Source organism: Sycon ciliatum, chromosome 5 (assembly GCF_964019385.1).
Source record: "Sycon ciliatum chromosome 5, ocSycCili1.1, whole genome shotgun sequence".
In the NCBI taxonomy this organism is placed as follows: domain Eukaryota; kingdom Metazoa; phylum Porifera; class Calcarea; order Leucosolenida; family Sycettidae; genus Sycon; species Sycon ciliatum.
In genome coordinates, this window is record NC_088647.1 from 12,650,438 (window position 1) to 12,661,758 (window position 11,321).

General features: G+C 46.6%; 1 protein-coding gene across 2 annotated transcripts; it reads left to right on the plus strand.

The window, feature by feature from the left end:
• The first annotated feature begins 1,904 nt into the window (after positions 1-1,904).
• Positions 1,905-8,151, plus strand: LOC135816614 (uncharacterized). Of its 2 annotated transcripts, none has more exons than XM_065329783.1 (4): positions 1,905-2,103; positions 3,701-3,856; positions 5,406-5,852; positions 7,623-8,151. In XM_065329783.1, exons 1-3 carry the CDS (start codon positions 1,933-1,935, stop codon positions 5,835-5,837), a joined length of 759 nt encoding a protein of 252 aa, XP_065185855.1. In that variant the 5' UTR covers positions 1,905-1,932; the 3' UTR covers positions 5,838-5,852; positions 7,623-8,151. The 2 variants fall into 2 exon arrangements, with proteins under 2 accessions (XP_065185855.1, XP_065185856.1); XM_065329784.1 differs by having other exon boundaries at positions 5,406-5,838.
• Positions 8,152-11,321: the final 3,170 nt, after the last annotated feature.

Consider the following 11,321-nt stretch of genomic DNA (forward strand, 5'->3'; position numbering starts at 1 on the left):
TTTGGTGGTTTCTTCATTGCCCTGGATGGCCACGTGTAGAGTTTGAGTTCAAGTGCCATGTCTTCACGAGGCATACTTGGCGATAACCTAGCAACGCCTGATTCAGTGCTGCACAGACAACAACGCTGTTGAAAACCAACCAGTGCTTTTATCTCAGGACTAGGCTATGGATGAAGTTCCTTTTTGGCTCTTGGCAGCCTCCTTCTGATCACTGTCTAGCATGTCAGTACTGGCAGACTCAGGCCACAGCCGACTTCATGGCTGCATGATCAGTGTGATCTATCACATCCCAGACTCAGAATGGGTTTCGGTATTCCATGACTGTGAGAAGCCCGCTTAGTTAGAGTGATTGGAGCTGTGTCACCGGTTCTATCATCAGTACCGGTTTGAATTCCCGACTGCGGAGCACTACCCTGTACAAGTACTCAGTTAGTACAGTAGCACCTAACTAGTAGTATGGTGGTGTTGAAACGAACAGAAACTTTGAGAAAGCTCAAAAGGATGTAGTGGATCTAGGAGCGGTCTTGACTCTTCGGCCTGATCTGAAGTGAGACTTGCTGAGTCTATCACTATACTAGTACTTAGTAGTCAGTATTCAGCCGAGCCACAACCTGGCGGAGGTCACTGGTGGTCATGTCCTGTGTGTCGGTCTGGAATCCCGGCCTGAATAGAAGCAAAGCCCGGTGGGGCAGCTGGCTCTCAGGTTGGCAATAGGCACACGATATAACTGATGCATCGCAGGGGCGGATCCAGGAGGGGTTCCAGGGGTTCCGCCGCTGCATTGTGGACAGGAGTCGTTGTTCGTTGTTTCCGATGTGGGATAATGAGCTTTGTAGAATCTACCATCATTGTTTCCACCAGGCAACTGGTGATTGTGCGGTAGTTTTTTTGCGTTGCATCGGTAGACTGCGGCGCACCAAGCCCTCAGCTCCAACTCCAAGGCGCCTACCTCTCTCTGCTTGTTTGGCTTTGAAGTACAATTGTAATTTGTAACCCATGAACAAATCACTTGGTCGCTGTTTTTCTAGTTTCGAGATGAAGTTGCCACTGAGCGAGAAGAAGCAGGGAGCACGACGATTGCTACCGGTAAGTGACTGAGCTGTTGGTCCGGATCACTGAGAAGTCGTCCAGTTCCGGCTCCACGTTCTGTCCTCCAACCGTAACCGACATTAATACTGACGACAGAGCGTGACTCGACAGCGATTTGCGTTTGTTCGAAAGCACGAGTTCCGAGTCCAAGGACGGAAACACGGCCATAGCAGAACTAACTATACCTACAAACACTACCGACGCGTCGGCGGAGGCTGAGGATCTAGCCTAGGAGGCGGCAGATATTTTGAATATTGAAGCTGCTTTCAGCGGCCGTCGGTCCTTCTTTTTGATCGTATTATCGTAAAAGACTGGCAACATAATCATTAGCTAACATGGTATCCACGATCCAGTGTAGGCAGGAAGCCGCACAGGTACGTCGCAATGCACACATAAATCATTGACAGTGGCCTGGGATCTACGATGTACAGCAGGGAGTACAGGCGTTGTTGTCTTAATTACAGTATCTATCCCTCTGAAAGATGCTACGGACACGGAAACTTCTGGAGAAGAAGACATTATACTGAGCCGGATTTCGAGAGGAGCTCTGCGGTCAGGGAACAATTGCATGTGGTAGATCTACACAGTTATGGTGACCCTGGGCACTGGCCACTGGGCAGCGCACCCTGGCATACTGTACTATTGTCACATGTATCCATGTTGCACCGTACAACAAGCTACGGTAGAATGAGATGTACGCAAGTCTGGTACGAATCCGGTTGGCCTTTTTTTTTACCACTTCGAGGTCGAGTACGACCAGCGATGACGTAAGCATGGTAAGTGTCCACACAAAACCGAGAATGTATACCGCTGTGCTTGTTCGTGAAGAAAGCCAAAGGAACCATGGACGTCCCAAGGCTAAAAGGACCGTCCATGCCTCTCGGGACTTTTCTCAAGTGGCATGAATTACCAGCAAAGGTACAGGTCACCTCGGGTTACAGTGCCCCTGATGATGAAGAGGATTCCTTGAGCAGTGGCGAAGTCATCGATCTGCATGGAGTCACTATCGGTGAAGTGAGTTTTTGTTTACTTTCATGCCACTTTGAATATTTGTATGTTTCACCACGTAATTTCACTGAAAATTGTTTTTTGCATTCACCCTGATCGTTTGAGATGCATGCATTACTGCATGCATTACTGCATGCAGTACCAATACTGTCTATGTCTCTGCAAAGTCATCTCTTCCATTCACTTTCAAAGTGATTGTCATGCTGTGTTCATGGTGTTTGTCTGCCCGTATGCATGACGTGTGTATGATTGTACATATTTACGAAACAGCTAGCTGTCCGGAGATTGAGAATGTATGTACATGTACAAGTATGTATGCAAGTAATTAGTTATGTAGGCATACACAGTTGTCCCTCGCTTACTCCCCCCCCCCCCCCCCCCCCCCTGGTCAGGGTCCACCAAGAGATGTGTAAATTACTACGTGAAAACTCTTCAAAAATGGTGGATAAGCGAAGTCCACACATCACTACATGAGCATTGACATATCCGTAGCACATCAATAATGACGCAACGACCCAGCCGATTCTCCAGTTTGTGGCTACATGTATATGTAATGAGGGCGACGCGCTGCGCCAGACCTGGTACATGGTGTGTGTGTGTGTGTGCCTTGCAAGCTGTTGAATGGTGTAATCCAAGCACAAGTTGCTATGTCTAACATAGCTGTTCGCTATCATCGCTTCTGCGATGGGCATGTCTGAGTGTGTGTGTGTGTGTGTGTGTGTGTGTGTGTGTGTGTGTGTGTGTGTGTGTGTGCATGCGAGTGTGTGTGTGAGTGTGGGTGTGCATGCACGTGTACATACATGTACGAGTGTCTGTGTGAGAAGCAAACACATTTATGCTATAGCTCCCTGCAGCACAGTCACTCATGCATGAAACACTGGATACAATATTGATACATGCACTGTGTGTGCCTTTAATATCAGTGTAGTCTCCTTGACAGGGTTTACTGTACATACATTGTATAATTAATGTAGAAGAAATCACATGGAAACGAGCTATGTAGCAACTATCCACTTCATAACTCGTTTCCATGTGACTTCTTCTATTTTAATTATATTTATTGGCTCATTATCCGAGTTAAATGTATACATTGTATAGTGCATGTATAGTGCATGTATAGTGCTGCTCAATGAAACCTGGTCATGTGAAGCAAGACCATGTATGCACCGGTCAGGGTGCTGTCTCAGACCTGCAAACACCAGGCTGTACACTGGTGCAGGGCGCCAACTTGCCATGGGAAGGAAACCATCGGTGCATCGGGCAGCTAGTTGTGTACTTCTGGGTACCACGACTATAGGATACGTGAAATGCCATGAGCCCCGCTCGTGATCGTTCGGCTTGGGTGGTGACAATGCAGGGAGCAAGGCTGGCATGCGGTCCTGTAGTTTGTGGCTGTCCTTGTTCACAGCCTGGATTTAGGTACTCTCGGCTCATGTATGATGTAAAGATGGACTAAGAACAGGTTTCATAAGCACCATGACCGACACCGGAGGCATAGTTTACCATTTGCTGGCTAGTGATCATGTCATGGCTTGGAAAGGTATGCACCATGTAAATCCTGTTCTTATAGTCTCCTGTTGGTCATTCTGTGTTACCTCTTCAGGTTGTTCTTAGTGTAGATCACCGGAATCAGCGCCAAACTCTCCCTCTTCACCAAAAGTGTTGGTTTGAGATTCTTACTGATAACCCTGGTATGGATGACAAGATCTTTGAATCAGTTTCTGAGCTTCTATGCGCTACTATGCCACTGCCGAATCAGGTTAGTTTGCTGATTTGTGGCTTGGTTCCTACTAGTATTTCTGAATTGATGCTGCTACTGCTTTATTGTGTATTAAGTATTTTCAATCCGTATCTTGGTTTGTGAAATGGTGATGTAGGAATATTTCATATTATATGTCGGGCAGTGTTTGCTGATTGAAGTCTGTGCGCATCTGTACCGGCAGCAACTTGTTGCCAGTGTTGTGCATTGTGTTGAAGTTGTGCCATGACATCGCGGCGTGTGAGGACTGTCTTTGTGAGTTGTGTTGTGATGCTGTTAAAGCTTTTGTCGGCTACGAGCGCACTTGTTGGAGCTCGGCAAAGAGATTTTCAACTTGTGTAATACACACACACTCACGGGACTGGATCATTTGGATGTCTATATTGTAGTGCACGTGTTTACTTTCTCGTGAGGTCATGTAAACATGGAAATATGCCCACTGCCCACGTCAAGGCATAGTGATGGGGTGCTAGCATGCATAGTGTGCACGGGCAGAATGCAAGGCCATGCACAGCAGCTGTTGTATTTCTTTGCATTGCTCATCACACCACTGCTGTTTATGAAGCCAGTGTGTAGAGTGTTGTAAGTGTACGTGGCTGTGACGGCTTCGCTCGCTCGGACTGCTTGTGTAGGTAGTGAACCTTGATAACATGGCGGCCGGCACTGTTGACGGTGGTAGACATCCGGACATTGAAACTTTGGGGATTTTCTGGTTGTGAGTCCCCATGTGGGTCTGTTATATGTGGGTATCGTAAGGATAGAACGTCGTAGTACCGTATGCGCAACTTCTCATGAAACAGATGCGCTCTGCACCAAACTGCCCAACACCTTCTGAACACTGCTAAAACTACAAGTCGCATTCTCCTCCTCTAGTCTCCCTAGACTTCGATAAGCAAACCAAGCTTTTGGATGTGTCGCCACTCTCTGACTACTAGTACTTGAATAACCTTCTGCAACTCCTCTCCATCTATGGCTGCAGCTGCAGCACTACTTGTCATCTCTTCGCGGGACCTGGTCACAGCTCCATGTCACAAACATCTCACAAACATGTCTTATTTGTACGTTGCAGTGTTTGACCATCTAATCCTGACACGTGTATATTGCCTGGACATAATAGAGAGATTCCGGAGTACGATTTTCCGCGCCAAAATCCGTAGAGGCGCTTCGAATTTTTTGTACGTCGTTTTCGAGTAGTGAAATGTTCCGGAGTACGGAAATTATATGTTTTCCGTCATTGCCTAGGTTACGATCGCAAACACGTCATTCCCGCGCTATGTTTTCATTTTGATAATTTGTTTCCATATCAAAACCTCCCGCGGAAAACCGATGTTTGTCGTACCAGATTTGTACGTGAAAATCTTCCTGCACTCGATGGCGCAAAATCTCCATCAAAACATGGTTCGTATGAAAGCCAGTCCACACCAAAAAATCGTATGAAGCACGCCTAAAACAAATGCGCAAGGCTCATATGAATTTTGGCACGGAGAATCGTACCCCGAAGCCTCTCTATTATGCTATTCTTCTCTGTGTGCGGTGGTGTGTTCTGCAGGTACGTGTTCTGGAATCGGTTGACACTGGTGATGAGCTGTCAACATTGTACGTCGAGGATATTTTGACTATAGTACGGGTGAGCAAGGAGGGGCTCGTTGTCACCAATCAGCTCTTGGAGGAGATGACATTGCCGCCGGACCTCAAATGCAAGTTCACGCCGCAGCTCGACCAGAAGTGGTACACCATGCAGGATTTGGTAGCATTCAAGCTGAGCGAATTCCCGATCCGTGTCCGCCTGACAGGTGCCGTGAATGGCTCAGCACGGCGTGGCCCTACCTACACTCTAGAAGATGTACGCCAAGAGGCTAACGTTCTGGCTCAGGTCAATAAAGAGCTTGTGGCCATTCCACTGGATATCGACGTGACTGTAGCACTGGTCGACGGCCGCATGCTAGCACAGTGCAAGTCGAAGAGCAGTGGACCACATTGATGTATGTGCAACCAGGTGAGTCAAACTTGTCAAGTTTCGCGAATGCATGAGCGGTGGAATTGGGGGGGGGGGGGCTGATCCCCCCCCCCTTCAGTTACTGTAAGACCACTAATGTTAACGAAAATTTAAATCTACAAGTAAAGTTTTAGCGAATTGAAATAATTCATTAAAATTTGAAGTTGTTATGTGCAAAACGATATGTACATAATTATACAGTCACTTGCCGGGTTTGACGGACAGTAATTCGTTAGCATTTCACCTCGCTAACCAACGAAAATCCGGAGATGGCTAACTTTAATTCACGTTAAAATGCCTGGTCTTACAGTATCTGTAAAGTCATGCTTTCACTGAACTACTCTGTAGAGAAGACTTTAAAAAATGTATGCGTACCGTAGTTCCGCGCATATAAGCCCATGGGCCTATATCCGGATATAAGCCCATGGGCCTATATCCGGATATAAGCCCACCTCCGTTTATAGGCCCATGGGCTAATAAACAGACCCAAACACCGTTACGGAACCGATAGTACAGCATGTCAGTGCAGACTAGATTACCAGTACCGGTACCTACGGTAGGCGGACAACCGCGCACGGACTTGTACTTTTTCGCGTGCCAGCTGCCTTCAAGATTCGAATATAGGCCCAGGGCTAAAAACGAACCATTTTTTTTCGGGAAAATGCATTATTTCGTATATTAGCCCATGGGCTTATATGCGCGGAACTACGGTAGCCCCACACTGAGTGGCAGAAATGCATTTCTCTAACTCCACGGTTCCTCCAAAAGCCTGGAATGCTCGTGAAAGGCGTGACTTGATGTCCTGGGTGGAGCAGCTACAGGTGTGAAGAAGTGAGCCAGGATATTGTGAACTCCTCGACACTCTCAACAGCACACATCAGGGTATGCTTCTTTGGTGCAGGGGAGCAGAGGAGAGCTGGTCTTTGTTTAAGTGGTGCAGTTTGTAGATCATAGATCACCAGGGCCCTATAGATTTGTTCTTGTACAGTTGAAGATCAATTACCATAGTTTCCGGAGTATAAGCTGCACCCCCCCCCCCCCCCATATTTGCAGCGACATACAGACATCTATCATCACCGTTAATTTGATCATCAGAGTATAAGGCGCTACCCCCCCCCCTTTTGGGGGGGGGGGGGTGAATTTTGAGTGTTCAAAATGCGGCTTACACTCCGGAAGATGCGGTATCTGACCACCTCTGCATCGACAAATAGCCTTGCATTGGGATACTGCAGATGTTCTGGATGGGCTCTGGGTTTGACAATGTACACCATTCGGGACCATGAGTGTGCATCGACTTACCCAGAAATGTACACACACATCTACTCTAGACCCAATATTGTAGACAGCAAGCTGTTTCGGCCATAAAGGCCTCATCAGTACAGTAAGCCGAGTTGCCAGCCATGGTGCAACGGTGGCACCACAGACATTCTAAAGACAACTCGTTGCTCTAGCGCCGGAGTGCTCAAACTACGAAAGGTAGCGAGCGATGCGTAATGCAGCAGCACTAAAGCAGCCTACCGAGAGTGCTCAACAAGATGAATGTCAAGGAGCGAGATATACTTGTTCCCAAGCAGCAGTCGCACAAGCACAACTCTCGGCGCTATGCAAGTACGTACAGTGATGCCGTACGCTGCTTTGTACATGTGTGTGTGTGTGTGCGTGTGTGTGTGTGTGTGTGTGTGTGTGTGTGTGTGTGTGTGTGTGCGTGTGTGTGTGCGTGTGTGTGTGCGTGCGTGTGTGTATGTGTGTGTGTGTGTGTCATTCTTTTAGATAAAGATTGCAAGTTGAGGACTTCAGGAAATGACCAATTATTTAACAAACGTCTCGGGCATTGTGTATGCTGAACTGTATGCCCATTACAGAATGGATCCAACCATGCATTGTCTGGCAGCTATGCTGGATTATTTGAAGAATGTAGTGTCGAACATTTCAATGTGTTCTTGACCTAGTTTCCAAACCCTTGGTACATGTAGCTTTTTTTTGTAGCGACCTTTCACTTTAATTGCGCTCTTTTATTTGATGGTTGGTGTTTGCGCATGCTTGAAACACCAGTTCAGCTGATATAAGCCCTGGTTCCCTCTATATTTTACGGTGCTTTTGGATAGCGAGCCTCGGATCTAGCATAGGATACTCATACCGTACTTGCGCCCATCCACAGTCCCCTTGTGTGTGACTACCGCCCCGCTTTCGCAGTGCAATTGCAAAGCAAAAATGTTTAATGGTATTAACATAACTAACTTTAGTTCTTTTTAGCTACCACACACATACATGCATTAGTGAATAACAGTAGTAATTGTAAGCTCTTACCAGTACCAATGTGAATCTGATTGTCCGAGTGCGGTACTCGTGTGGGAATATAATGAATGTGCCCTCCTAGTCCTAGAGCTTTTGTAGCAAGTCGGCGAAAGTGTCTAAAAGGACGTTTTTGAATTTTGGTCACGATTGAAATGTTACTTTGTACTGCACTCTTTACCCAACGTATTTTTAAAAAGGACGATTTTTTTTACACTTTCGCCATCTATTAGTATTTTGAAGGAGAGATCGCAGCTGCGTACATGTACATGTACCATCAAGAGTCCACATCACGGTTCACCCCGCGAGCGTGTGCAACTCTGATCTCCGAACTATGGGTGCCCTGTGTGGCGCAGCAGCCTTCATTATGCAGCGAAATGATGATCAAGCTGCCTGGACGTTTGAGTTTTGAAACTTTTCCTTTGGTTTAGCCGGTACGGTTTCACATGTAATCCGGTCAATTCAAAATCAATTCGCATCGTGTACAAAACCATCCCAAGTCTGCGAGAAAAGCAGACTTGGAAACAGGAAACTGTAGCAGATCAATATTGACACAATGGCCCATCAGATTTTCAAATAATTGGCCACAAATGTTTGGAATGTGAAGTATGCAGTGTCTTCAGTGTGCCATGCACTGTATAAGTACAAATTTTCGTTCACGAAATCTTTTGTTAGATCACTCCACCAGCAGACTTGTTATGTACTAAATTTCGTTTTTGGTCGAGGTCTGTCACCCCGAACGTTCAGAACAAAAACTTTAGTTTGGTACAAACTTTAGTTATTTCGTGCCCCCTAACGAATACAACATGATTGTATACAATTCATGTACATGTATATTATTATTATTATTAAAAGCATGTCCGCGTAGGTGGCGGGGGTGCCACTTTCGCCAAGAGTCCATAACCCCCCAGAGTGTGCAACTCCAGGTTGGGGTCTGGCGCAACGAAATCCAAACATTGCGTCATCCAGTCCATAGTCAAGCATGGGCGGATGGGGCCATGTGCATATCTGGTACATCCGCTACTCACTACATGACGTATGAAGTTTGGATTTCGTTGCGGCACTGATTTGTGCTGAGAAGGATCACGAGTTGCACACTCTGAGGGGTTATGGACTCTTGCTTTCGCTTATGCCATTCAGGATTGATGTCTGAAGAGTAATACGATACAATGAAATGACAGAAGTGACGTCAACAAAAGCCGTTAGCAACAATACCAATAATTATGACTAATTGAAAACTTCATCCAAAGTATAAAATAAAATAGAATATGCATACAACATGTCTGGTCAGTCCTGTTAGGTGGGGCGGGCTCCACGCCATGCCTGTCGGTCCGCTGCCATTGAGCGGATGTACATGTAGCGAAAGTTAATTCCAAACGAAAATTTGTACTTATACTATGACAGAACAGAACAACAAGGACAATCAAGGCTTGTTTGCTGCGACTTGAAGTACTTATACTATGATGTAGTGATGAAGTGGCCAAAAAAAGTAGCTGGTGCACCATCAATATTGTGGAGTAATGAGCACCCCAGAATTGGACATTTTCGGGATTTTTGCTCAAATTACCACTTATTTTGCTCAAAATGGGCCATTATGAGAAATTGGCCCGAAATTTTCGCTGATTTTTTTACAAATCAACTCTACCAAAATTTAATTAATGTAAATACATGTCATGTACAAGTAAAACCAAAAAAAGTGACTGGACAAGTGACATCCTGCAAGAGCAGTCTCATCCTCGATCGGGCATCTAAAGGACTCGTAGCTCAGGTAGAGCTAGCTTTGACGAAGCCTTGCGGCGTTTTGGCGGTAGGTCTTATTAGGGTACCCTGTAAAAAGGCCTTAGGCCTGTGCATGTGGGGATTGCCCTATTCATAATTTAAAATAATAATAATAATAATAATACCCTGCCATGATCACTTTGATCAGCTAGTTTGAGTCGGACACTGCAGGGTAAGACCTACCGCCAAAACGCCGCAAGGCTTCGTCAAAGCTAGCTCTACCTGAGCTACGAGTCCTCGCACTAACAAGTAGTAATTAAATTAATAGTGTAGCGGCAATCACCAACTGGCTAAGCTAAATCCATCGCCGTGTCCGCATGTTGCACGCTCGCTATGTCTCACTGATCACCGATCACCGCCAGGCACAAATCGCGAACATGTATGTGTGGGTGAAGAACGGAAAGATGGATCAAACACAACCGCGGCATCAGCCCGGAGCAAGTGTGAACATTCGAGGGCGTCCATATGCATAGGTTACAAAGTGACAGTGAAAATTAGTTATGTCGACAAGACTTCGTGAGAAAGAAACACATCGGCTACCTGCATGCAGTGCATGCTACAACCAAGTAACCACAGTCCGTGGTGGCCAGGATGTAGATTTCTCGACTGGTGTGGCCTGTGAGTCGCTGTGACCGGCCGTGCACTCATATTTGGCGCGACTAACGCCCCATAGCCATCCCGCGAATGATCTGGTTTCAACACGCAGTTCACCGCCAAGAAGGCTGTACATCTGTACATGTGATGTATAAATTTGGCATTGTCGAACTAACTTTGTGAAGAAGAGATTGGTGCGACTTCGGCGATATATAGTAGGGGAAGAGTGTGTTGCTCCCCGAAACACTGTGTGTTGAGCAGGGAGTGGTGCTTTCTTGTAGGTTTGCCGAGTGGACGGTTCGATGGACTTCTCGTGTGCTCTGGATGGCAGTCGTGAGTCAGTCAAGTGAGAATTCAAGTCGGCAGGAAAACCGCGAGCTCCCATGTAGGGAGCAACACACTCTTGTCGAACTAACTAAGTTACTTGGTCACATTATTACCGCTACTGCACTGATTTGGGAAGGCAAAGTATGAAGGCCTTATCTGTGGAGTCGTTGTTACTTGTGCGCCGGAATGTCTTCCTCCAACCAACTCGCTATTCAAGCAGCAGAAGTAACGGAAGATCCGAGAGTGCAAGTGGTGTGGATAACACTGACCTCGACGTCGGAACGGTTTCTCATGTCATAGTAGATGTCTAGCTGCGCCCGTGGTCCCAAAGACATCAGTCGACGTCTGCAACAAGCTGAAGGCCAAGTAAGTGAGGCCGGAACTCGCAGCTCCAGTCGCTCGGTGGTTCATCTATGATCTAGGACAAGAGCCATCCGGTGTGTTTCCGACCGTTTCAAGCAGGTGCGGGTTGGCTTA

Bases quoted from the DNA above. Each gene is read 5' to 3' on its own strand.
- LOC135816614 (XM_065329783.1), top strand. From the start codon at position 1,933: ATGGACGTCCCAAGGCTAAAAGGACCGTCCATGCCTCTCGGGACTTTT. The intron at 2,104-3,700 runs GTGAGTTTTTGT...TTACCTCTTCAG, and splicing joins ATGGAGTCACTATCGGTGAA to GTTGTTCTTAGTGTAGATCA. The intron at 3,857-5,405 runs GTTAGTTTGCTG...TGTGTTCTGCAG, and splicing joins CTATGCCACTGCCGAATCAG to GTACGTGTTCTGGAATCGGT.